Raw genomic sequence first — 27,980 nt, 5'->3', positions numbered from 1 at the left:
TTCACAAATACGCCATTACCAAAATGCCCAAAAATTAGTAACCATTAACCAAGGGAATGGACCAAGGGGCCAAAATGCCCAAAAATTAGTAACCTTTAACAAAAGGAATGGACCAAGGGCAAAAAGGTGAACAAAAAGCTAACGAATTAACCATTGAATCCCTCGTAATCCAACGACCTCTTCTTTATAAACCCTTCAATCTCTCCACTCTTCGATCACTCGTTTGTAACAATAAAATCTCTCAATCTCTCATGTGTAACATCCCTTCTTTTCAGCCTTCTCTTAATGTCCATGCATTGTTATTTATAGCCACGCAATAGATTTTCTCACTTTCTAAAAATAATTCAAAATAAAAAGTCTTTGATTCAAAACATAATGTTTTTCAAAAAAATTTCTTCTTAATTTGCATTGGCAGGTACTGTTGTGGTGGAGGTCACAGCTAACTGATCATCATTATCAAAAATGGGTCGTGTTAAGCTCGAGATTAAGAGAATAGAAAACAACACAAATCGCCAAGTTACCTTCTCAAAGCGTAGAAATGGGCTCATTAAGAAAGCATACGAGCTTTCAATCCTCTGTGACATTGATATTGCTCTTATAATGTTCTCTCCTTCCGGTCGTCTCAGTCATTTTTCTGGCAGAAAAAGGTGATTATATATTTTGTACATTTTGATATTTAAATCGATCTACACTCTTGGCATTTGAGAATTTGCTATAATTATTTTCAAATGAATAAGTATAAGAGCATCTTGATGAGTTTCTATTCATCCTGATTTTGTTGCCATTGATTAGTATTGATTCTGTGAGATCTTTCATGGCTATCGTTTATCCTATAATAATAATAATAGGCGCTTTCCACTATTTCTGAAAAGTTCATGTCTAAATTGGTTTCTATATCAAAAATACAAAACAATCAATTTCTTGTTTATATTTTTTCTTTCAATTAATTTTACAAAACTTGTGTAACGCAAATTACTAGAGCCTAAAATGGTATCACGATCTCACTAGGCCATAGCCACATAAATTGTAATAATTAAATTGTAATCTACATGAAATAATGCCATTTACATATGTGCCGACGAACATCGTTCTTTCTTTTTCTTTGGGATCAATTAATAATTCTCTGCATATTATATTTAATTAAAGAAGAAAAAAAGTTCGTGAATTAGGTTGTAAACATCCCCAGTGAAACTACCGTACCAGACACTAGTATTTTCTTCGGGTTCTCGCTTCTTAGCTCCACATGCACAGAGATGCACCCCTTTTCTTTGTTTATTTTATTTATTTGTTTTGAATTTATGCAGCTGCTAACTTATGTTATATGCGACTTACAGCAACCCATACCTAGTTACCTTGAAAATTTTTCAAACCATCAACAACTGCAAAACTACATAGGGTTTTGGTTTTGGCTACGTACAGCATATGTTTCACTTAAAAATCATTTATTCGTTGAACAAAACAAATAAACTACATGGGGTTTTCATTTTTCTCACTTTGATTCCAATTTCTTATGCCTGCTGCAATCATTTATTCGTTGTTTCACTTAAAAATCCAGGATCGAGGACGTGTTTTCTCGCTATGTTAATCTCCCTGATCAAGAAAGAGAGCAGTAAGCTCCTACCCGCCACCATTCCTTACAATTTAATTAAAATTAATTCATAGTGTTTATCTTCTTAATTAATTATTTGTTAATTTAACGAATTTTGTCACTGTTGCATGCAGCGCTATAATTTTTCCCGATCAAGGCAGACACCCGTAAGCTCTTAAACCTTTAATTAATTCTCTTCACAACTTGTGAGCTTCCACTAGTTTCATTCTTAATTTAGTCTTTTTTTTTTCCTTACAGGGACATTCAAAACAAAGAGGTAATAATATCGCCAGAGAGATTAAATTATTAGGAATGATAGCATTAGTGTAAATTAATTACGGAGTTGAAGTTCATGCAGTACCTGCTAAGGACTCTACAGCAACTGAGGAGCGAAAATGACATTGCTCTTCAACTTGCAAAGTTTGTCTCTCTTATTCCCTCTTCACAGTTTTCTTTTTTGAATATAATTCAAGTTAAACGATCTAATAATTGACGACTATATTTTAATTCTCGATCCACCTCTGACGTTCTAATAAAGCCCTGCAGCAATCAACAATGACATCGAGGTAATAATGATATTATGAACTAACAAACAAGTAATTTTCTTGTTCTGTACATCTGATAATGTTGTTTTTAACTTTTTCTAAATTGGGTTATATTTTATTTGGTTTCATCAGGAACTGCAACAGGAAGTTGGTAGGTTACAGCAGCAACTTCAAATGGCAGAGGATCAAATAAGGATATATGAGCCTGATCCTTTAAGGATCACATCTATCAAGGACATTGAATCCTGTGAGAAAAATCTTGTTGACACTCTCACTCAAGTTTCCCAGAGAAAGGTTATTTACAAGTGCATCTCTAATAAAAAATAATGATCTTCTCCGCTATACTATAATAATTGAGGTTCCCATTGGCTCTGTTTGTGGGTTGCAGGAATTTTTGTTGAGTAACCATCTGTCTTCTTACGACCCATCGAGTATGCAGGTAAACTCACAAACTACGAAGATAAAAATAAATATAGTAAGATTAAATATTGAAATAGATATATAGGATTTTAAAGTGCGGTAAAGTATGAGAAAACTTTAAACCCTACAATTTTAAAGTGTTAATTTTATAATGTTTTAAAACTATAAATCGTACGGTCTTAAAACTCTTTTAGATTTTCTCGCACTTTAAAATTTCGGATAAAAAAATTAGATATGACAAGAATCTAAACAATGGAATGTCTTTCTTTTTATATATATATTCTTTATTGGATAAAGAATTTGTTGGTGAATATGGTTTTGTGTCAATTGTAGCAGCAAGCAATGCCATCATCTTTTGAGAATGAAGTTGTGGGTTGGTTGCCTGGGGGAGGTCATAACCAAGCACAAATTTTCGAATCATCCGCTTCTCTAAATGAGCTCAGGTACGTAACATTGAGAGGTACATAGGACAAGAATCTAAGCAATGGAATGTCTTCTTTAATATTAGAGTCCTAAGATGGGATGGGGCGTGAGAGATTTGATAATTTTATTTGCATGTATGATTGGAGTCCAAGCCCAAATGGGAGTTGCTTCACTATTGTCATATGCTTCACAAACTGCTCTCTCCGAAACTATCCAAGCCATCATCATATAAATATTTTTCACCTGTTAAAACTTTTAGGCTGTGCTTTTTCAGGGATCTTTCAACCACAATGTATGATCCATTGTTACAAGGAACCAGTTCGAACGCGGGGCCCCATAGCATCGGAGAGTGTCACGTCACCAATCCAAGTGGTGAAAACTTTGCCACTTGGCCTCAAGCTTTTGTTTCGGCAGGGCTACACTCTGCGCCCTTATCACCTTCTTTGTACCCTCAAATTCAGGTTTCATTCAAACTCTCACCCTCCTTAGCTTCCCCAATCTTTCTTTAATCAAGTTTTTTTGACGTTGGATGGTTTTTAAATTATTTTGGCCCATATTCTCCTGTGTTCAGCAGCATGGAATGATGGGTACAGACACCAATGAGATACTGCCGCGTGATCAGGTGGAGATACCAATCAATGCCCCCCACGTACAAGCTGATAATGAGGGAGCAAATTATGATCAGAACAAAATCCCTCAAGTGAATGGGCAATAATAATACCCCATATACCAAAAGCTTTCGCTAACAATAACGTCCATTGCATTTAAAAATAACTGGTGCTTTTGTTACTGAGATTGTAGAATTATATATAACTGAAGTGAATCGTATGCAGAATGAATAACGTAACCATAATTGTAACAGCTTTGACAAACAATTCAAGTTTTGTGTAGAGGTAATGTGAAAATGCACCACTTTTTAGTGAATGTCTGGTGTGATAAACATGTAATAAGACATATATACACTTAAGAGTCACTTGTCTAATTATCATTTTTTTTTAATCTAGAGTTTCTCATACAAGCATGAACCCTCTTGTCAATTTCCAAGTAATATTGGAGTTTTTCCATTCTAAAAATTCTAACGTGTCACTCATTTAACTTCTATTATTGAATGATCAAATTCATTACGTGTAAAATTACTTGTCATTTTATTCTAATGTACTTGTAAAGGTCGATAAACTAATTGAGAAAATAATGTTATTTATCTCAACCAAATATGGTATTTAGCATTATTGATAAGAAAACAAGAGATAAACATTAGCTTTTTGTTTTTTCTCTCTCTCGTATATAGAGAGAGAATGACGATCCCTTAATCCACATAATAATATAACATGCACTTGCAAAGTGGTATTGAACTCCCCCACTTTACTGTTGAGATGTAATATCTACCTAGATTAGGTTGGGTTTTGTTATATTCTTTTGCGGATGTTAATCAAGCCTCTGCCAAAATTTTGAATTTGCAATATACTATTCAAACATGAAAGATTTCAAGTGTATACCAATTTATAAGAAATATAATTTTAATTAATCCATGCAACGAAATAAGAAGGAAAAAAAAAACTCAAAAAACGGACCAAAAAAAAAGGGGCCATTTCAGAAAGGAATCTGTTTCACCAGCCCCTGGTTTATAATTTTCCACGATAAGATTTGAAAAGAGTTTCAGATTTCTTTGTATTGTAACTTCGTGAAAGGAATCTCTCCTTAATATGGCAACAAAACAAAAAGAGCAGTTTCATTGGAACATTAATGTATTAACAAAAGTAAACCCAGGATTTCGTTTGCATGCAAATGCATGCAAGAGAACTAAAAGCTGCCAGCCAATCAAAGACAGCTAAGTGACCGCTTATCAGCCATGGCTTTCATTTCAGTTTCGGAGAGATCTGAACTGTCGAAATTTAAACAAGATTAGCTCGAGTTGTATTCCACGGTCTCCTTGGATTAATTTGGCAAGTCAAAGTTGAACTCTGAACGTGACCCAATCACACAAGTCATCGTGTTGCAACCAGGAGACATGCGTCTCTTACTGCCTATGCCAGTTTGGTCCAAGTGTGTTCTCTTTATTGTTCATTCAATTACCACCCATTTTTCACATATCACCTCATATTTACTGTACAATTTACAGCAGTAGTACCGCAGTGCTCTAGGGAAAATGACTACAACCTCCCCTTTTATTTGACGAAATAAAAACTATTTTCCTCTTGTGTTTTCAGACCCACTAGAACTCCCCTAATGCTAACACTGTTCCGTTAATTAATTGTCAATTGTTCAATTTCAAAATTAGTGCTAAAAGTCCATTCATATTTTAACTTCAAAATTGTTTACTGATTACCCTAAAAGATTGAATTGTCCTCTATGCAGTGTATCTGACTATTTAACATGTTAACAACATGGGGGTCTAATATGTTTGAAAACACGAAGATAAAAATAATTAAACTTTACTGAGTAAGAAGGGGACATAATTATCATTTTTCTAATTTTTTTCACTTTGGTTATGCTTAATTTTACAGTAAAACAATGATGAATAAGCATTCAATAGTCTAGCATGAACATTTTATTTAGCCAACTAGTAGCATTATGAATTCACCTAAATAAACCTAATATCAACGAATCCGAGTTTCTAATTTTAATAGATTCATGTGCTAATTACATTATATTCCTTTTATGCGAGTAAGGACGCGACAAATTTTACTTTTTAAAAATTTTTATTATCTATAAGATTAAATAACGGTATTAACAAAAATAGATGCTGTTAATATACACATTTATGAGATAGCTGAGATGTATATGTTTTAAACACAAAAGTAATTTGTCACTGTTGTGTAAATTCTAATATGCCCCTCGAAAGATCATATAATTAGAAAATGAAAATTTGATAATGAGGATTAAAAAGGCAAAAATCCAAAAAATTTCAAGCAGGAAATTTACCCCCTTTAACTATATGACACATATTACATTTTCCTCCTATAAATTGAGCTTCATAGATTCTCTTGAAGGATGTGACTAGAGCTCAGCGGTGTTAAAATTCCCTTCTTTTCATATACGTTATTTTCTTTTTTTATTGTTCTCAACCTTCAAATCCTAGCTAGCTAGCAGCCCCATCTTATCTTTAATAGAAAACTCTAATTAACCCAGTTTATCTAGCCACCTTTCACAAACTTCTAGGAAAGTATCACAAAAGGGGATTGCAAGTGCATGGATTCTCCTTTCCTTTTGCTTATCTTTGATTTTAGTGAAAAGTAGTACTGCCGTTTTCATTTTCTGATTCTTCTTCTTATTGATTGTTAATATCTGTTCTTGAAATAATTTTTACAGGCTCAGATTGGTCCTTGCTTGTAAGCATTTTCTAAAGGATTCACAGGTGAATTACACAGAACTTTAGACCTTATATGACACATTATTTTCATTCAATTAATGTTTTTTTTTTATTTTTTTAATATTTTGGGTGCAAGAATAAGGGACTACTTAAATCATTATGGAGTGTTAGTTGATTCAATAAATAAAATATATTTTGATACAAGATAAGGTTCCAATCTGCTCACATATATGTGAGAATCTAATTTAATTTTATCTAAAATAAAAACTAATAACTCAAACCCAAAAAAATGAAATACATTTTCGACATTGAAAAATAAAAAAAATTCGCTTGACATATTTTTCTCTGGGAGGAAGTGATCCTGAAAATGGCAACAATTGCAAAACCAGTAACAAGAAAAGAGGTCCCTCCAATTCCTTGCAAATTTTAGACAAAAATATCGCCGGAGACATTGGCACGAACAACTTTTGTCAAGTTGTTGACTAGGGAACTAATTAATTGCTCTACTCGAGGCATCTATTATCCCTTATTAGCTTGTTATCATTACAATGTTTTTTATTTTTCAAATGTTACTATTACATTATTAATTAATATTTTATTTATTTATTTATTTATTTGTTACTGTGAATCACATGGGCTTTTAGAAGGCAAGCATGGCTGGATTTTAGCAAACGTTTCCCTTCCTTTATATCTCGCCAAATGTACATTACTTTTCAGAGGACCCCACAACATATTTTATCTCGAATTTATACAAAAATAAAAATATAACATTTCTCATAGGGTTTTGTTTTTTTTTTTTTATTTCTAAACTATTCTCTAACATTTTAATTACTGTACCTAATTTTGTTTGAGAATATTTAGTCATTAAATTATTACTAATTAATTTATCTTTTTTTGATAATTTTTTATTCAGATATGGAGAGAGATTCATTTTCTCTTATGTTTGACTTCAACTTTGATGATGAGATTCACTTAATTGAGAATCCTCATTCTGAGGCACATCCTAGCCAACGAAATATAATTCCACTGAATTTATCTCATGTACGTATGGATTACATTATACGATATTATAATCTTAATATTAACATTATAATCTATTGGTGTTATAATAAAAATATAATAAGAGTGTAAATACAAATAACTATACTAGATATATCCTAGCCAACTCAAACCTATGGTTTCTCAATTATAGCTATATTGGCCCTCTCAACTCTATTGATTTTATGTTGTAGCTAACTTAAGTTTATATTTTCTTCATCATGGTCCCTGTCAAACCAAAATCGTGTAATGTGTAATTTGGAGCGACCATTCATTTGCTGAAGCAGGAGAATAACACAGAGAAGGGATCATCATCTGGAACGGGAAGCAATCTGCCTGAGTCAAACTCTAAGGAGAAGCTTACAGCATCAGCTCATGCTAACACTGAAAATTTGGACGCTTCAAATGAATGTGCTCCAAATGTGGCGCCGGCACCACAAATGTCATCAACTGTCATTGCACAAGCTAATCACAATCCCACAGAAGTACATTTTAATTACTACTTAGCCTCATTCTCGAATAGCCTCGTTCTCGAATCTACTATTTCGTTTTACATACATAGTCTGTAGCAAGCTCCAAGCTAATTAATAATGTATGTTTTTAATTTGTTTGACGTTAAATAGGAGAGCTCGGAGTTTCAACTTGAAGCAGCTGGAGAAAAGAATCAGACTGTAGGAATAGGAGATCAGGCGAATGCTAGTAGCCTAGAAAATAATCTGCCAGTGTCAAGAAATAATGCTCATGGTAGTCAAGAAAGCAGCAGCAACCTGCAGCTGCTTGCTAATGTGGCCGAATTGTCGCCGTCGGCCACTTCACCGTTAAACACTTCATTATCCGCGGCACCAAAAATGGTGAGGAATCATATATGTCCATTTTTTTTTATGAATCATCATTAATTGTTCAGTGGTTTAATTTTCTGAAATTTATTTGTTTAGCCTGTATATGTTGAGTACTTACCTTAAACAGCATAATATTTATGAACCAGATTTTGTATAGTAAGAAAATACTTTATTTATACATCGTAATAAATTATGTCATAAATGTGCAAGCGTTAATAAAGCTAGTGCTTAAAAGAACCAAACCCTAGCTTCAAAATATACATTTTCAGTTCTCACCAGCTAGATTTGATTTGTATAGAGATAAGAACATTATAGAATAAAACTAAAGCTTGCAATTATTAAACATTCCTATCATTGCACAAAAATTAATATGCATGACTCCAACAAGTCCTTCTAGATTATTCTCTCATATCTCATAGACTCAAAAAATATATTTTGTAGCTAGTTAAATAATATCATATTCTTCTATATATTTGTAAGAAATCAGCACCAGTACCGCTGCCAATTCACTGTAAACAAGACTGATGGGTGATATGGGTGATCACATCATTTCTAGTAAAATTACATTTGCCTTAGCTCAGTATTATGATTTGTTTGTATTTCAGAATAATGAAAACCTTGGGAGCTCAAGCAATGTCTTCCGGTCCTCGAATTCAATGGTAATTGTATAAATCCCGATCTAAAAATATTATTTATGTTCCATTGATAAATTTACTAAGACAATTAACTAAAATTCAAGTTTGTTTTTCACTAGGAGCATGTAGAGCTTGGATCATCAGGTGGAAGCAATCAGTCTTTTCCCTTCAATGCAAGCTCTAGTGAAAAACTTATCGGATCAAGAAAGACTGATTCCTTCCACTTGATGGTCCAAGCTCCACATGTAAATTTCTTGATCCCATGAGGTTTTGTTGTGCGTTATGGTTTAGGATCAAGGAATTTAGGGTTTTGGGGCAATATTAATTTATCCTTCAACCTTTGATTGCCACAAATATGCAACCAAAAAAAATAAAAATTGAATTTCCTTAATTCTTCCTTAGCAAAGGTAACCCCGCAAAAACCTCCAACAACGGTGAATGAATGTATGTATGTATGTATGTATGTATGTATGTACATACGTACGTACGTATATATACAAACACACATACACAAATGCATTTCTTGACTTTGAATATCATGTTGACCAAATTACTTCTTGTATATCTTGACTTTGGTTATTATTTCTTTGTATGTAATCAGGTTGAGATGATGCCACAGTTTGGTAGAGTTCCAGCGTTTAATTCAGAAAATGAGATCAATCCCAACTCAAATCAGCTCAATACTCCTGCTGAAAACTGCATTCAAAATAACAATCTTCTGTATGTTTTAATTTGCTTGTTCAATTTCATGATGTAAAACAGTACTTTAATTATAAACTATTAATTACTGTGGTGCTAGGCTACCATAGACGCCTTTGGGGCAGCTGTGCTGCCACCGCGCAGCTGCTCCCCATGCCTATTCTAGGGGAATATTCCCTTAGAATATGGCATGGGGAGCAGCTGCCCCAAACGCGCTATATAGCTTGTTAAGTTGGTAAGAGACACGGAATTCAAATTATGTTCACATGGGCGAGAAGGAGAATTAGTTACCAATAATACTATATAATGCTTAATAATAATAATAATAATAATAATAAATTCCTACCCGTTTAATTTTTTACTTTGGTGATTTTCATGCCATTTATGCTAATTTAGTAATCCTCTCAATCTATCAACCACATTGGGTGCTGATCAACTTGCTCATCAAAATGTCGGAAGTAATGATTTCATCAGCAACAATCAGCAAGCACTCCCTAGCTTCCTATCTTCTTTCCTTCAAAGATCAGTAAGCACTCCCTCTTTGACATAAAAATTGTAAAATGTTTCAACTTCCTGTCAAATGTTCAGTAATTTTTGATCAAGCTGATGGTGAACCTGTTTGCCATGAAATAATCTACCAGTCGGGGCTAGGACATGTAAATCACCAGCTACCCAATTGGTTCTCTAACCAGAATGCTACATATACACCTCTAACTCCATCAAGGTATTCCATATTATCAGTTACAAACTATGATTTATGTATGCATATATTATAATCATCTGAAAAATCGAGTACATTTTTTTTTAACCTTGAATCTTAGGGCCCAAGTAAATCAATTTCTGGATCCGAATGTATTCGATTCACAATTTGCCAACTCCATGTCACCTGCATCTTTTCTGCCTACAAGGTATACCTACTGAAATCAAAGCAGTAATACTCTTTAGATGTGGAAATGTCTAAGCGTATGCAATTTCATCATCTTTATTATAGGCCACTGCATTCTGCAAATGATCCAGTCTCAGAGAATTTATTGAATCCTTTCTCTATGGCACCAGAGCAATCTATCCTCTCCCGCAGGTTTAATTTCGGCTTAAATTAATTAATCTTTATATTCTTTATATTCTTTACAAACTTTTGATTAATTCTGGTTTGCAATTTGTTAATTAGAACAAAACAAATTCACTGTGCTTTTATTTTGAGTGTAGGCCGCACCATTTACCATTGTCAGCTAATGTACAAGAAACACCGAGCAGAACAAACACCATGATGCCTGCTGCTTCTATGCCTTTGAGTCTTAGGTATTTAACAGCTCTCAATCTCTTTCCTGTTTATATTTTTGTCATCTGGGAAAAAAAAAGTACGAGTCATTAATTTAGGTGAAGTTTAATTGCTAGCTGGTTAATTTTGATGATCTGAATAATATTATTAGGCCCCTGCAATGTCCTCAACTCGATGAGCAAATTAATCAAGCTGCAGTGACACTGGATTTAACTAACTTGCAATCCCCTAGTCCCCTGCAGCTCAAGAATTCCCTGCTGCAAAGGTATGTAGGTTGATCTTCTACTTCCTTATTTTACACACACACACACGTGTATAGTTCTTCTCTAGTGTGGGTGTCATTTTTTTTTTTTCATATGGACATGCTTTTAAACTATAGAATTTAATAAAAGTCAAATTTTAATGCTATTAAACCGGTGTATTAAAAAATACCTCTATTAAATTGAACCGTCTAACAGCATGTTCGCATTTAAAAAAGTGAGACGCATGCATCTGAGAATGAAAAATCAATTGTATATGCATTCAACCATATATCTTTCTGAATTAAAAAAAAAAAGGAATTAAAAATAATTAGAAACGCATAAACCATTTTCTATGTATAGATTTGTTTGTGTTGGGTCTCTTTAATTACCATTAACAGCACCCAAACCCAAATTAAACTCATGATTGATTATGTCGAATTTTACAATTTCAGGACGGAACAGTCATATGATGATCAGGGATCACTCACTCTTGGCCAGCTGATGCCTAATGTGATCGATCCTCCTCAACATGACAACTCATTGCTTCTAAGGCAATCATCCATGCCTTCTAGGTAACTAAAATCCTTTGAATTATATATAAGTAGCAATTAATGACCATTATTTTCCTTTTTTATTTTTAATTTTTTAACTTTAATTAATTAATTTGCTTACACTGCTAATGTAATCTTATGAAACTTTAATTATATATGTGTAGGGCACAGAATATGGACCTGCAAGGATTAGTCAATCAACCAATTAGGCCGATTCCAACTTACCCCACCCCTGGCACTTCAGTTCAGCTAACTAATCAACTCTTGAACTCGCCAACTCAAACCGTAAAATTTCTTAATTTTCTTCTGCATGCAGATACATTTATATAAACACAGATTGAACATATCTATCCATCTATCTCTCATACAATCTTGATATACAAAACAGGATTTATTTGGAGGCCATAACTCCCCGGGATCAACTCCTGATCAATTGGAGCTCTCATTATTGAACCGCAATAATGAGGTGGATATATTTACATTATTAATGCAGATTATTACATTTCCCACATTTTGAAATGACTTGGTATTTTATATGTATATATTATTTGTTAATTAACAGAATCATATATATTTTCTTTCAGCAATCATTTCTAGGACGGCGCAACCGTGCAACAAGCATATATGATATTGGGGAATCATCCTCCTCCTCTTCATCATCTAAACGCTCTAAGATATCCAACCATCTGGTATTATTTACATAAAATTAATTTAATTTATTTTTTTGGCATTATGTTTAAAGTAGAACACGATAATTAATGAGTTTCACATAATTTAATTTGGAGCAGGAAACGGGGTCAACATCTCAATCTCGAGAGAGTGAACTCGATCATCTTTTTGCTTCCAATCCATTTAACCTTCCCAGGTTGTTCTCTCTCTCTCTCTCTCTCTCTCTCTCTCTCTCTCTCTCTCTCTCTCTCTCTCTCTATATATATATATATATATATATATATATAATTATATATATAGCTACAAGTTTCTTGCACTGACGAGTTCAAATGAATATTACCTCAGGCCAGTCAGAAACGCTTTATATGATCCAGTATTTGAGAGCCTTGGTCTCCCTATTGATCCCCATCTCAGGCTGTTCAGTGCCAACAACTAACCTGTTGCATGGTAATTTCTTCTTCTTTAATCTAATTAATTAGTCTTTGAGACCATTTAATTAGTTTGTTCAAACAATATTTGACTTTTTTTTTGGGCTAATTTTACAGGATATAAGCGCTGTGCATTGTGTGGTTTCCATCGACTGAGGACTCTCAACTCTTGGACCTTGTTTTGTTATTTCAGTTAATTATGCTAGAAATCGCATTTTGTCCAATTAATGACTCTGTTGTGTGTTATGTTTTTTAATGAGTGGTCAAGCTGAAACTTCCTTTATCAACCTCTTAAATTTTATCGTTGATGTTGAGACATAATTTGATGATCTTGTTTTGTTTAAGAGTAATATTGCTTAATTTTATCAAAATTAATTTCAAATGATGTGTGGCATGCAGCAATATAGGGCTCATCAAGTGAAACATAAAAATTCTACAACTTTTAGAGTGATTTCTTGCATCATTACACCATCGAAAAGCATGTATCTTTGATTTTTCAACAGCCATCCATCCCTGACACAATCTTTCAATAAGGATCGATACGTGGAACTCTTAGGTTGTGTTTGAGATTGAGGTTGGATAGTTGTATCTTAAAAGCTACAGTACTAAAGTGTTTGGTAAACACTAACCATTGTAATTTGCAAGCTATGTTGATATAATTTTTCACTTATATAATGAAAAATCTATTATATCTTTAATAATTTCATCAAAATTATTATTTTAAATTTACATTTATTATATATTACTAACTTTTATTTTATAATTATAATTTTTTTTTTCTACAACAATTGTAACTTACCTCAATCCCAAACGCACCCTTAGCCTCTACCAGTTACTTACACTGCAAAGGCCCAAGAGCCAACCCAGATGGACTAATTAATATTCCAGGACTATCCTCCGGCGATAACAATTATTTTTGCTGTTTTGTTTTTCCCTTGGGAAACAGTCAAGCCCATTTCAAGTGTTCAAACTTTCGTCTTGCATCCCAATCCACTCCAGATTATGCTAATCCGCATCCAAAACACTGAGAAACCACAATATCTAGATTCCTTGCTTGAGTTGGGGTTACCCTTTTTTTATTTATAAGATTAAGATTCAACAATTTTCAGTTGTCAAGGTTCTATCGAGGTGAATGGGGGGTACTTATCAATTATCATCATCAGATGGCTTAATTTCTCAAAGTCCTGGAATAGACTGAAACCGTGAAACAAAAATATTACAAGACAAAACGAAAAAAGCACGATTATCATGTGATTCAAGAAACTACAGAGCAAATGAAAAATATGCTAAACTGCTTCATTCAAGATAAAAATAACAATATAGGTGTTAATAGGGATATCAGTGAAACATTATTACTAGCATCTACAAGCATTTCTTCTCCAGCTGATAATTGGCATAACTGCTCACCCTCTTTTTTCCTGAAGCAAGAAATATTCTTACTTCACTTGGGTCGACAGCCACCATAGTCTTGCATAATGTCTGCAATAAGCCCACAGAACATAAGATCTTCAAAGAACACAATCATCAACTGTTTAAACCATAAAATCAAAGAAAACTGTTGTATGCGAAAAAGTAGTTTTCAAGGGTTACTCTTGTTGTAACAACATGCCAGTCAGGATGCAAAATGTGTTTTTCACTGAAACCAACCTCAGCAATGAGTGTTATCAAACACCCAAGGTTCATGCAAGAAAAGCTCACGGCCATTCATTTGCACTGTTCCTGCTGCTATGTCCTGTGCACGTTTCCTAGCTGCCTCCTCTTTTCTAGCTGATGCATCAGCGTCCTATAAAAAAGATTAAACGCAATAAATAACCATAAGAAAAATAAAGGTAACTACCCATGCATGACTTAGGGCAGGCAATTGGGAGTAAATTCAACTCAGAAAGCACAAAAAGGGATTATGAGACCTATGCTATGTACTCACTCATGACCAGATAACAGAACAAGGCACCGACTTTCTTAAACATGCTCTACTTCACAATGACCAATGACAAGCAAGCTAACTTTTCATCCTTCACAATTAATTCTCTCCACAAGGTCCCATTACCTCTGCCATTGAGCAACAACAAATTATGATGGTTGGGCACACAATACGTGCAGAAATTTTAGTTCCAAACAAAAACATTACTCAATTTGTTGTTTTCCTTTTCCCTTGAAAAAATGAATAGTCAATGTTGATAAGGCTTCTAAGCACTAATCCAGGCCAAATTAGCATATGAGTAACATGATAAAAGGGTGGGGACCTTCCACTTCTATCTTCACTAAAGAACACTCTCCTGACAAAACTCACCCTTTAAAACAATTTTTAAGCATCTGCTTCACCAAATATCTTATCCCACATAATCTCAACGTAAATCCACAATAATACCCAATTCCAATGAGATAGCTCATCATAAAAACAAAAAAATAAATAAATAAAATTTGCCTTGTATGTGTTGCATACATGATACTGATTACTCCATATCTGCTGCACCACTTTCAAAATGATCAATTCCTCCAATTCTTGAACCAGGCATAGTAAAGTTAAATGATCCCAACTAATTGCAATAATCTAATTGAATTTGAAGTGGTATAATCTACCAAGGTAGTTCAGAAATATCAATTCAGTAGAATACTGAAAATTATTCTAGTTAATTACATCAAACTTAAATATTCAATCAAACATAAACAAAGTGGGAACTTTTAACTACAACCCATTGACCAAATTCTACCCCAAAATTGAATAACAGTGTCTTGTTGACCAAACAATTAGCCAGACTTAGATAATCAAAATAATAATAATAATAATAACAATAGCAAAGCTTAAATGAATTTGAGCATGAATATATATATATAAAAGTGACCTTCTGGCGCTTCCAGGAGACGAACTGGGCCTGGCTGATGGATTTGCCCCGCGGCTCCTCGCTTTGTTGATCTTCTTCTGCTCCCATCTTTCTTTTTCCTCGATTTTGTCCCAAACCGGTTCGTTGTTTCGTTTTATTATTTATGGTTCTTCTCGGCTCGCTAGGACGGATGGCGGTTCGTCTGTGAATTTCAATTAATAAAATGAAACGACGTCACATCGACTAATTTGTACGACGTCGTCTTCCCGTGTCGCACTTTGCCCGTTGGAGTCGCATTGGGGTGTTGCTGAGTTATCCGGCGCATATAACCGCGCTCAATATATCAAGTACATGTTATTGTATGATGATAATACACATTAATTTGTCCCAAAAATAGTCTCACTCAACCATTACCAATCTCTGTCTTTTATTATTATTTAAATTTGAGTGATCATAGACAGTTAAAGTATAACTAAAAGATACTTGAAAAAATGTAAAATGTATTGTACTTTATTAAATTAATAAAATGAAACTATAATTTGTATCATATGACAAAATACTATAACCCTTCAAATTATATAAGCGCAACCACCCAATAATTAGTTAATTAATTATAAATATCAAAATTTCCATGAATCATACTCTTTTTTTTTTTTTGGGTAATTTCGTTTGACAAGCACATTCTTTTTAAACGAAAAAAAAAATGAAGAGAAAGCAAATTAAAGGCCAAATTGCATCTTTAAATTGTCATAGGGCTATAGGGATGTATCAAACAACATTGCACTCCCAATAACCCCCTATCACACAGTCGCAACGTTTAATAGTATTATGAACTACTTTGAGGTTACTACCACCGTACTGTAGATAAAAGCTAATAATGGACGTTTAGAGGCTGAGCAAATGCCCTTAGCAGTTGCTAAGAGCAGCAAATTTAGAAGTAAGGCATGCTTCCATAGCTTCAGCTACACTGAGATATACACACCCTTTTCCAATTCTGTCCAGAAGTTTGGCTGACTTCAGCTTGTGAATTACTTGCCACCTTGGACTGGCCATTACTAACTGCAATTTCAGAAAACCAAGTCAGCCTAAATACATGCTAATAACTCATAAATATGTTCGTGAATCACTGCTTTACTTCTATGCCATTTGATGCTAACTTCTTATGCAGTTCCTCCAGTACAAGAATTCCTGAAGTGTCGATATTCATCGAATCTGTGATAAGAAAAATCCAACACAGTCAATGAAACTGAAACCAAATTAGCATGGTGGGTTTATAATATCGACACAAAGTTTATTTAACTTACTAGACATGTCAATGATTACTGCTTGGATAGTTCTCTTTGTGGTTTCTTCAAGTTCATCCTGTTCTTCTGTCACCCACCTCATTATCCTGAAACAATTTTATGCACAACATTCATGATTGTGGTTGAGAAGAACTGCTGCACTTGTTTCTTTCTTCCTGTCTATCGTGTACAGAAACGGGTACCTTTCTCTAATGAAGTTGGCATTTGCAAAGCAAAACAAGGCAGAGTTGATTCGGATTGTCAAAATGCCTGGAGTTTTAATAGCCATTGGAAACTGACTAATGTCACCATAGGTATCTGTTCTTGGCAGTCTCCCTTGTAGTTCAATGCCAGGTCGAACGGCATTTAGCAATATCTTTGCAAATGAGATTGTTACCTGTCATTAACAAGACAAGCATGATCAAATACGTAATCTTCTTTTTCAATATTACATCACAAATCTACAGATTGATGCATTAGAAGTCTGCCAAGATCTGTCTCAATATTACTTATTGTTTATCCTAAATGTATATTTGAGATTACAGCAAAGAGTCAGTTGCCTGTATAAATTTTTGAATAAAATAATACACACTAATAATAAACCAAATACCGTGAGAGAAAGTGAAGAAGATAAGACATGGACGACTGGCCATACCCGTAATTGTTGACTTCCTATCCTGGAAATAAAAAAGCATATCCACTGTCTGAAATGGAACCCACCAACCACAAGATATGTCAAGTTGGTCCAATTTAGTCTTTGAATATCAAAAGATCTCCTAACATAATTGTACACAAATGCCATTGCTGTTAATTAATTATATAAATTTTTTGTCTGTTAAAGGTTAGGTTCTTAGTTAGTTCACCTTGTTCTGCAATTGACTAATTCTTGCAAAAAGCCTAAATATTTAGACATTTATAATGCTTAATGAAATACCCTCAAGTGGAAAGAAAATTTTTTTGCAAAGAAATATTACCGCAGCTAGAAGACCAATCTCCACTGATGCAAACAAGACTCCAAGAAAAGCACCAATGCAAGCAAGGAAGTCTAGTTTGTCGACCTTGTATATATTGATAGCTTCGTTTATGTCGATTAGTCCAGGAAGAGCAGATAGAATGATTGAAGCAAGGATGGCAATAGGAGTGTAGTACAGGAGGCTAGTGAACAATTCTAGTGACAATAGCACGGTAATGGCCATCACTATATTTGATACCACTGTTTGACATCCCGCGCTGAAATTCACAGCAGTTCTTGAGAATGAACCTACAGAATATGCCAAAAATTATCAAAAATTTTAGTATGCATTATCTTGGGTGATCATGTGTCATATGTACATTGAAAAGTTGGAAGTAATGAAAGGAGCTCACCAGTTGCCACATAGCATGAAGTTAAAGATCCTACAATGTTCATGAAGCCCATGGCTACCATTTCTTTGTTCCCATCAAGGTGGTACCCTTTAATGGAAGCAAAAGATCGGCCAACAGCAATCGCTTCCTGAAATTAATATTCTAATCATCATTATGAAGGATAAATTAATTATTTGAAATCAATGATAGAAGAAACAGAAGACAATATAGAAGATGCGCACAGTGAGAGCAACAACAGCAGAAATTAGTCCAATTTTGGCTGTTTGTCCAAGATGAGGGCCTGTGAGCTGTAACTGGTGTGCTGAACTTGGATTAAGGCCTCCTTTGATGTGTTTTACTATCTTAACTCCATGCTTATCAGCTTTCGTTAAATACACTATCAAGGTGGATAAAATAACTGATAATAGAGGAGCAATTGCTGGCAACCAGAAGAGCTTTTTGTTTCTTCTTCCCTGAAAATTAAACCGGTTAATTAAAGAGATGGTTTTCGAAATTAAGGCAATAAAATATACGGTGCCAGAATTCAACTACTTACAATAAACCTTGCAATTAAGAGGAAGATAAGGAAGGAACAACCGAGGACGAAATTCAGAGGATACCAGTACTGCCAGGAAAGCAAAAAGGAGAGACGGGATTGTTAGGTTGTGCAACTACCAGATACAACATATAAAGAAAGCTAAAATTTGAAAAGCATAGCTGTAACTAAAGAACAAAGCCACCTAAAAATTCCAGTGGATCTTCTAGTGGAACTTACTGAATGGTGAAGTGACGAAAAAACGGACCCCAAGACAGAGACCACATCAGTTTTGTTGGTGAAATGACTGATGCCAAGTAGCCCCTTCAATTGCTGAAGACCAATAACAATGGCTGCGCCTGCCATGAATCCAACGATGGCAGCATGTGAAAGAAAATCCACCAGGAAGCCCAACCTGCAGCATAAATATTTCAGTAAGTGAACCATTTTCTTGGAGGAAAATTCATCAAAGAAACTTCATTCTAAAAGGAAGAACTACCTAAACAAACCAAACACAGATTGGAAAACTCCAGCAAAGAAGGTCACGGTAAAAACGAGCTTTCTGTAGGCAACGGGGTCAGCTGCAGGATCTTGCACATTCTGCATCAAGGCGGATAGCAGCATTGAAACCACAGCCACTGGTCCAATCGCTATCTCTCTTGAACTCCCCATTAAAGCATAAATCAGAGGAGGGATGACACTCGTGTCTAGATGCAAGCAAAACAAACCAAATCAAAAGAGTTATACATTTCAATTCAAAGAATGACAATGAAACTGAATAAGTTGCTTACATAAGCCATACTGAGGATCAAGTTTTGCTAAATTGGCATATCCAATACTCTGCAAAAGGTTTTTGAAACACGAGAGTTAGATCATCAAGTCATTGGTAGAATCACTTTGATCAAGAAACAACCAGAAGGGAATGAAACTTCTGCAACCTGAGGAATGCTCAGGCTAGCAAGAGTTAAACCTGCCATCAAATCACTTTTAAACTTTGAGGCCTTATAATTTCTTCCCCAATTGAGAATTGGAAAGAGTCCTCGCAAGAAAGAAAAGGCACTTCTACGCCAAGTTTGCTTTACTCTTGATGATGAAGAGAGCTTGTTTCTGGGGACGAAAGCTTCTCTTATGGAACCTGCAAGCTCATGCCATATACTTGGTGGGTCAGGAGAGTTAAGCAGCCAGCGTGCCCTCTCCGTCCGACTGGTATCATCCATCTCCACTTGCTGCTGCTGGTGCTCCTCAACACTGAGGCTCTCAGTAGGCAGCGAACCCATGGTATTTTGTTGAAGTGATTGGGAGAACTCCCACAGATGTGTGACACTTTATACCTATCAAAAATAGGACACATTTAGAAAAAGCACTTGATCGATGTTTGAACAATGTGCGATTTTATCTTCAAATCTTACAAGTTTCATACTCTTGTCAGGTGAGGACTATCGCCTGTCTTCATCAAGTCCTAACCAAGAACCTAGACGAACCGCTTTACAGGAGGATTAGACTGACACTTGCCCCTGGACTGGACGTCTTCACAATAAAAGGTAACTGTAGTTAAGCATAACTTAGCAATGTGCATCGTATTTCCAGCTCTATTCTTCATAAATTATCCACTGAGACTACTAATATCATACGATTTGAATGATAGAATGAAGTTGGTTTACTACGAAGTATGTCTCTGAATTATAGAGTAATTAGCATGTGGGCTCACTTCTTTTTAAAACTTAATTAGCTGATTTGCTGTAGAAATGCTTTCTTAAATCATCATGTACAACTGTCAGCCGTTAAAATGTACACACTTATGTCAATTATTGTAGTCCAAAAATATCAATATTAACTGTTGTTTAAACGACAATCAATCTTTTGCCTATTACGTAGTGACAGTCATCTCTTTAGTTTCATTATCAAAGTCAGGTCTTTTATATTTATTGTAGGGGTTTAATTTTTCTTTATTTGAGAGAATCTCCCTCATTTTCATTTTTCCATTTGGGTTTCACCATTACATGTTTATAAACTTATCCTATTGCAAATTGCAAGAATTCACAGGGCTTAAAAGGGGTTATGGGTAGTTGGATTCTATTCTACGGTGCAAGAATTGCTAATGCAATAGTCATGAAAAATGACAACCCTCCACTTGATGAATAAATCAATAGCTATTTTTACACATCAGCAAGTGTACATATATCTCTTAAAAGCTAAAAGCAAAGCATGATATATCCAAGCAGAATTTATTTCCATTAATTATTGAAGCTAAAAGTATCGGTTCATTGTACAACATAGGGTTTTTGTTCTCATATTGTTCCCATCAAATAATATAATTTTTAAAAAGAAAATTATCATTCGTATACTCTAAATTTATACTTTTATCAAAAATATTATAATACTTTAAGGGTGTATCAATCGTCCACCTTAAATTGACAAAAGTTATCTGCCGACCACTAAATCGTTAACTGTCGTTTGAAAGTTAATGGAACTGAAGCAAGTTAACCATTGTTCCCTTGAAAATTATCACTTATATACCCTTAAAATCTCTTATCATCGCTTATATACCCATAAATTATCACTTGTATCATATGAAAAGACTAGATTACCCCTCTGATGTCATCATATTTAAACGGCAACTAATGGTTTGGTGGACAGCAGATATATTTTGTCAACTTAGGGTGGACGACTGATATATGTCTTGAAAGTGTTGTAATAAATTTAATAACAAAGTAAACTAAGGGTATACGATTGATAATTTTCCTTTTTTTAATGTTGCATTGTCCTTTGCAATTCATTTAAATTTACCAAATGAGTTTCAATTTTAAAATATAATTTGGCGAGTCAAATAGTTGATACAATTTTTTTAAAATATAATTTGGCGAGTCAAATAGTTGATACAATTTTATGTGATATATTTAGATTGCTTTTATAATTTTTAGCCATGTAAACTACGTACCCATTCCTATGTTAAATTTTCATTTTCTTGCTATATATTTGGCTTTCTAAATATTTAACTTATAAAATCATATAACAAGTATTTATAACTTTAGCATAAACGTTAAAATATTAACATTCATATAAAGAGTGAGGCTATTTGCACTATAAAAAAAGTACTTTAAACACCCAAACAAAACCTTATTTTTCATCATTAAATTTAAAAAAATCTGATTTTCCCTTATACATCCTGAAAATTTTAACATAATTTCAATTTCCTCCTTCCTTCCAAGTTCCTGCACTCTTGTGAAAAATAATAACTGATGCCAATAGAAAACCACTGCCCCTCAGTTTAAAGAATAGCCTAAACACATTTCTTTCGTTGATTGCTTTAGAATTCTAAAGACTTGATTTGGTTTGACAGGTAAAACAGTAAAAGCTAATTAATTCTTCCAACCCTATGGCTTAACGAATCCAGCCAATAGACAAATGAAGGTTCTTCTTCAATTTTGGAGGTTCAATATTAGAAAGATGAAAAGTACTGAAATATAAACTAAAAACAAGTTATTCATAGATTGAATTTTCACATTCATAGAGCATGTAATGAAATAACATTTCTTTTATTGCCTTTTCACCTACAAGTGATAGTTCCGCAATAAACCCACAATCTAATCAAGAATAATTTGAACAGTTAAACTGGTGGAACCATATGAACATGGTGCATAATAAAATGACAATGATAGTTTTCACTTACACATCCATAAATTCTCTTTGAAAAGATAATTAAGGCTTCTGATCGAGTGGGTGTATTATAGAGCAATTTATTCTTTTTTTTTTGTCATTTTATGTAATTGTATTTAAGGATATTTAACTAAAAATTAAATCAAAATATAGATTTAAAGAGTATTTTTGTGGGTTCAAATAATCCCATCACTCATAATTATATAACATATTTTATATTACTAATATACCTATAATGTCATTTACCATTGACAATATTTAATATAAATAAATAAATAAATAAATACTTATGACTATTACTAATATACACATAACGTCATTTATTGTTAATGACATTTTAATATAAATAAATAAAAATTACTTTAGACACCCATGTAATGCATTCCTCCGTAAAATTAATTCAATTCACCACTTTTTATGAGAAATCATGATAATTAATCATTTTTTCTTTCAAACCCAATTATCGATATCTGTTTGGTAAAGGTCTGAAAATCATCTCCTCGTGACTAGAAAATATTCGTATTTTATTACTTTCTATTTGCTTATTTATTGATTTGATTTTGGAAAAAAAGAATAAAATTATTTATTGCTTTGTTGTCAAGATCCGATGGATATAATTTGCAAGTATGCAGGACATTTATTGTACGGTGAGCAGAGTTCTCATGGAACAATAGTTAAATTGATATTGAAAGAATATATACGAACTTGTCTTGGGTGTTTTGATGCCATGAGTAAGTGAAGAAACAAAAAGGAAGCTTTGGGTAAATTTGAGATTTTAAAAGTTTATGAAATAAAAGTAAACTTTGAAAATTTGACGAAAGAGATTAAGAGAGTCTCTAAAAAATGAGTGTTGAGAGTATTTTTAGAGTGTAAATAATCTCACTCTCATAAAAATCATCCAATATTAAAAAATAAAAAATAAACAACATATATGTGTCTAGACTTATTTAAACTTTAGTAATTTTAAATATATTTGGATTTCCTTAAAACAATAAAACTTTTCTTACGGAAGAGTTGGCTAACCTTATATGATCTTAATTATGGTCAGATAATTGGATATGCTTTGACGGAAAAAAAAATATTAGTATTAGAAACTTTACCGAATAAAAATTGATTGTCGCCTAAAACTAGAAAATTTTAATCATCTTAATTAATAATGTGAGTGTGTGTGTGTATTGCCAAATGTCGATAAAGGTTGATTGACTGGTCTAAAGTTCCTCCATGAATTACTTTGGGACAGAATTAACACTGTATTTGCATTATTGCTGTTTCAAATCAATGAATAGTTGACTTCATAAATGGCATAGCTCTTATACACTAGTACTACTGTTGGTATATTGAAGTCTTTAATATATATATACCATTCGTTTATGTAGGCATAAACTAGAAACTGGGAAGGTATGGCTTTGGGACACAGTCTTAAAAATCATACAATTGCATTGAAATTGTGAAAGCTGGCCAAGTGCATGGGACCATAACTCCATCTATAGGACATCATATTTTCCATCAAGCACAATAGCCAAGTTGGTTTTAATGGCTACATGTTATTACTTGCACAACGAATTGCGCATCAGAAAAGTTCCAAAGCTTGGACTTGATTCGCTAGAAATTTGCTCGCAACCACCCAAAAATAAGGATGAGTACCAAGTTAGGAACAATCAAGATCAATGAGCATAATGCCAGTAAGTTGAAAGAGACTTAGAGAAGAAATTATTATAAGTTTATAACCAATAATATCTTTTGAGTATTCCTATAATTAAACTAAACAATTTATTCCAAACACACATCATCTGATTCTTACATAGTTCTTATTTTGCGAAAAACCATGAAATAGTCTGCCAAAATTAATTCCTGTAAATAATAAAGTAGAAGCACTATATATATATAAATATATATGTTTGGATGTGGTTTTATGCAGAGCTGCCCACTACTTTTGACAGAATAAATATGTATGGAGGAAGTTGGCCATTGAAGCTTTGTGCCATGGTCCCCTTTTTGGTTCAAAACTTCAAATCAAAACCGAAAGCACCATACATATGTTTGGTTCTCGCTTTCCCCTTTCATCTGAGACCACATCACCACACCGACCCACTTACTTTTCATTCCAAATTCTTTCCATCACTTCAACCCTCAAATCACGTTCCCAATTTGGCTTATGTCCTTGTCATTTTTTGAGCGCTCAAATCTCTTTGCCTCCACAGCCTTCTAGTGCTAGTGCGCAGAATATACTATAACCAATAGATAATTATTATTTTCACTCTTTTTTTTTTGGAAGCAAGACTATTATACACACACGCACACGCGCACACACCTATATAGAGTGAGGAAGAATCTTGATATTTCTCCGAGATATTTTGCTGTTTAATCAACGCTATGTGTGTCACTACTTATAATTTCTTTTTTAATCTCAAATACACTGGGCGTGCTAAGCGCTTTCAATATGAAGTCTCCCTCATGGATGTGAAAATTTGATATATATAATTGATTCGAAAAACGCTGTGAATTCAATACATTAAACAATCTTGTCAACAGGGACCAACGGATATCAAAAGATAACCTAATTATAATAAATATTTAAAAAATGAAAATAAAGCTTCAATGGGAGTATATATAATATAATTCTTATGATTCTTGATCTCGTCAGTTTCAAGTTTCATAGATCATTGGTCATTTACGTGAAAAATCGATGAGAGTAATCTGCTCATTACCCATCACCAAATCATAAAAGTCAATAGATACCTTACTTTGCCTTTGATGTTGCTTCCTTTCTTTTGAGAAATAGTTCTTGAGTTCCACTTCCTTTTGTTCTCATGGAAGACCAAGAAAAAAGAAAAAAAAAACAATTATTGCTTAAGAAAATCACGATCAAGCTTGAAGCTTAATTTGGACATAATAAAGGGAAGATTCTTTTTATATCAGACAAAAAGTTAAAACGGAAGATTAGTATTCATGGTGCAGTGTATTAAAGTTTAGTGCAAGCTCAACCAATAAAGCAGTCGCAACTTATGTTGCCCTAACTAGCAAGTCTAGTAATCATTATTAATATGTTGAAATTGTATTCGCAGATATATATTATAACAACCGTTCCATGTATGTTTGAATTTAATTATGCTTATCCATTTAATTGTTTATCTTTTGTTTGAGTGATTTTATTTTAATTAGTATTATTTAAGAAAAGGCATAATGTTTTTTATTTATTTATTTATTTTTATTAATTTATTTTTTAAAAATAAAATATAAAGAATTATCATATTTGGCGTATAATGTATTTTTATAGAACTTAAACTCTTCCTATCTCCCTACGATTAAAACTATTTAACCTACTAACCTTATAAAAGCAAAGATTCTAGTATTTTCTTTTATGCAAGTTTGAAAGAAGTTTTGAGGTAATTATTCTTCTCTAATACATGTTCTCTAATCTTATGTGTTTGATGATATATACAAGCATTGGTCTCTTTATCATGAACGACTAGCTAGGCATTATGAGGCATAAGTGCTGTGATTTAATTACTGTTTTCCCTTTATTTTTGATTCAATTTCTGCACGAAAGTTTATATAATTAAACTAGACATCCTAAGGTTTTCAATGATATATTTTGTGCTAAGAGATTCCAAGTAGTCAATTTGTTGTGAATTTTCGAAGTTGGAACAGTGTTGCTGGAAAATTCCAACTTTCAGCCACATGTCTGACTTCGCCGATTTTTCTGTCTATCCAAATTATCTCTGAAAATTATGTTGATTTTTCAGTTTAATCCTCATTATGTCTACTTACTGTATACTTAATTTCATAATTTTTGGTTGAGTATAAAATTATTAAAAATCGTTATGTTGGGCTACTGCAGTTCTAGAAACTGCTTTCCAGAATTGCGATGGTTGATGGTAAAATTATTTTGGGCTGCTAAAAGGCTTTAGAATGACCTATAAAAATTATACTATTATAATATTATGAATTCTCTATTACCTAAAGTTTATTTGACTAATTTTCATTTAATGACCATTAAGTTATGAATTTTTGAATTGCAAAACACAAACCTGAAAGTTTCTTGATAGGTTTGCTAGTCTCTTAATATAAATTCGTTAAAAATAGTTTCACATCTTCAAAAAATTCTAGGGATTTGATATGTTGTTTTGATGTTTCCATTATTGTAAAATCAAGAGATCTAATTTTTATGAGTTTTACTAAGTATTTTACGAATTTTCTAATTCAGAGACCTTTGTTTTTATCATTGCTGGATAGTGTGGATATGTGCATGTAAAATTCCTTTTGCATTATGTTTCTGACTTTTATTTTTTTATTTTTGAATTTTTACAAGAAATGCTACACATGTTTATGGTTTCTCTTCTTTGATTTTACCATTTTCCGACATATGATTAGCTTGGTAAAAATCAGCTTGTATAGGATGGTCAGGTTTAGACTAACTTTGATGGTTTAGTGCTTATGACTAAGCTTGATTATGTTGGATTTATATTAAGGTCAAAATGAGCAATAATATTGATAAGAATGTGTCTTGATGTTTTAGAACGAGAGTGAGATCGTGGTTGAAGTTATTGTTCTTTTATTTCTAAGGATCGAGATAAGTAAATTCATGCACAGTATATGTATTTTATTGTTAAATTACTTTTGATTCAATGTATGTATTATGTTAAAAAAAGAGTATATAAAACTGATTTTTTTAGTCTATTACAATATTTTGTTAAGTAAAATCATTTTTTAAAATTATGTATAACAAAACTTTATTTATTAAAAACTTTATTTATAATTTTTTTTAAAATGACAGTTTTAATTAAATTATTTTAAGTCAAATACTTTAAAATAATTATCAATTATTTAAATGTAATTAATTTATGGAAGCTTACGAATGATTAAAAGTTTAAGGATAGTTTTAAATGATGTGGCTCATTGCCCATAGTGATGTTATGTTATATTAGTTTTAAATGATTTGACTCATGAGCTAATTATGTTTTATGTGTTTGAAATGCTATTATTATGTCTAAAGGATTTAAATGACTTGATATGATGTTTTGATTTATTTTTGCTAAATGATGATTTACAAAGGTAATTTCCTTTATTATCATTATGTATATCTAAGAAACTGAATCAATTATATTTTAATGGTTTTTAGTATTGAACATTAATTTACTTATTAAGTTGACGACTCACCTCTTGTTACCACATTTTTGCAGATAGAGTTAGATGATTTGAACTTATGGTCATAGGAGAAAGAATAAGAGCTCGGTTTCGTTAGGAGAATGATGTTACGTTAATAAGTTACGAATATTTAGCATCCTTTGGGATGATATTTATTTGAAGATGTGTTATTTAAGGAATTATTTTCTTTTGGAGGTTTAGAACATTTATTATTGGATATTATTTTGGTGGTTTTAGAAATGAAAATGATGAAATGCAATTTCACCGTAGTATCTTGTAGTGGAATTGGGGTGTTACATATATAGACACACATATTATCTTCAAGATGCTTCTGTATCTGCAGCTTTTAGGTTTAGATTTTTCCCAACCGTTGCAAATCAATCACGTGTGTTGAATAATTTAGCGATGCAGATCATTGGAATTATTGTCAACATATACAGCTAGCTAGCCAAGTAACAGTGAGTCCATGTTTGTAGAGCAAGTTTAAGTAAAGTACGTCTAGGAGTATAGAGTAGTACTTGATCA

At 33.0% G+C, this 27,980-nt stretch overlaps 3 protein-coding genes and 1 non-coding gene across 7 annotated transcripts; 2 read left to right on the top strand and 2 right to left on the bottom strand.

Annotated features, from left to right (window-relative positions):
• The first annotated feature begins 383 nt into the window (after window positions 1–383).
• Window positions 384–3,744, top strand: LOC102621271 (agamous-like MADS-box protein AGL104). Its single transcript, XM_052441353.1, has 11 exons — window positions 384–647; window positions 1,556–1,609; window positions 1,723–1,755; window positions 1,847–1,865; window positions 1,947–2,008; window positions 2,127–2,154; window positions 2,266–2,427; window positions 2,522–2,572; window positions 2,887–2,996; window positions 3,251–3,437; window positions 3,548–3,744. Exons 1-11 carry the CDS (start codon window positions 463–465, stop codon window positions 3,689–3,691), a joined length of 1,035 nt encoding a protein of 344 aa, XP_052297313.1. The 5' UTR covers window positions 384–462; the 3' UTR covers window positions 3,692–3,744.
• An 8,212-nt stretch (window positions 3,745–11,956) lies between these two features.
• LOC107176341 (uncharacterized) lies at window positions 11,957–13,011 on the top strand. Its single transcript, XR_008055012.1, has 5 exons — window positions 11,957–12,035; window positions 12,154–12,258; window positions 12,358–12,434; window positions 12,584–12,685; window positions 12,784–13,011. It is a non-coding gene; the product is annotated as an uncharacterized LOC107176341 (transcript).
• Window positions 13,012–13,941: 930 nt separating this feature from the next.
• LOC102620535 (uncharacterized) lies at window positions 13,942–15,757 on the bottom strand. The gene is made up of 3 exons (XM_006472587.4): window positions 15,510–15,757; window positions 14,314–14,449; window positions 13,942–14,145 (listed from the first exon to the last, which is right to left on the bottom strand). Exons 1-2 carry the CDS (start codon window positions 15,594–15,596, stop codon window positions 14,315–14,317), a joined length of 222 nt encoding a protein of 73 aa, XP_006472650.2. The 5' UTR covers window positions 15,597–15,757; the 3' UTR covers window positions 13,942–14,145; window position 14,314.
• A 450-nt stretch (window positions 15,758–16,207) lies between these two features.
• LOC102620800 (low affinity sulfate transporter 3) lies at window positions 16,208–20,360 on the bottom strand. 4 transcript variants are annotated; one of them, XM_006472588.4, is made up of 13 exons: window positions 20,060–20,353; window positions 19,589–19,981; window positions 19,442–19,490; window positions 19,150–19,357; window positions 18,891–19,065; window positions 18,672–18,740; window positions 18,358–18,588; window positions 18,137–18,263; window positions 17,746–18,032; window positions 16,975–17,168; window positions 16,793–16,878; window positions 16,624–16,700; window positions 16,208–16,547 (listed from the first exon to the last, which is right to left on the bottom strand). In XM_006472588.4, the coding sequence occupies exons 2-13, from the start codon at window positions 19,925–19,927 to the stop codon at window positions 16,395–16,397; spliced, it is 1,995 nt and encodes a 664-aa protein (XP_006472651.2). In that variant the 5' UTR covers window positions 19,928–19,981; window positions 20,060–20,353; the 3' UTR covers window positions 16,208–16,394. The 4 variants fall into 4 exon arrangements, with proteins under 4 accessions (XP_006472651.2, XP_006472652.2, XP_052298098.1 ...); XM_006472589.4 differs by having other exon boundaries at window positions 20,071–20,353; XM_052442138.1 differs by lacking the exons at window positions 16,208–16,547; window positions 16,624–16,700; window positions 16,793–16,878 and adding an exon at window positions 17,427–17,475 and having other exon boundaries at window positions 16,981–17,168; window positions 20,060–20,360.
• Window positions 20,361–27,980: the final 7,620 nt, after the last annotated feature.

The sequence above is a fragment of the Citrus sinensis genome, chromosome 5 (assembly GCF_022201045.2).
Source record: "Citrus sinensis cultivar Valencia sweet orange chromosome 5, DVS_A1.0, whole genome shotgun sequence".
NCBI classification, from domain to species: domain Eukaryota; kingdom Viridiplantae; phylum Streptophyta; class Magnoliopsida; order Sapindales; family Rutaceae; genus Citrus; species Citrus sinensis.
This window is presented reverse-complemented; position numbering and strand designations above follow the sequence as displayed.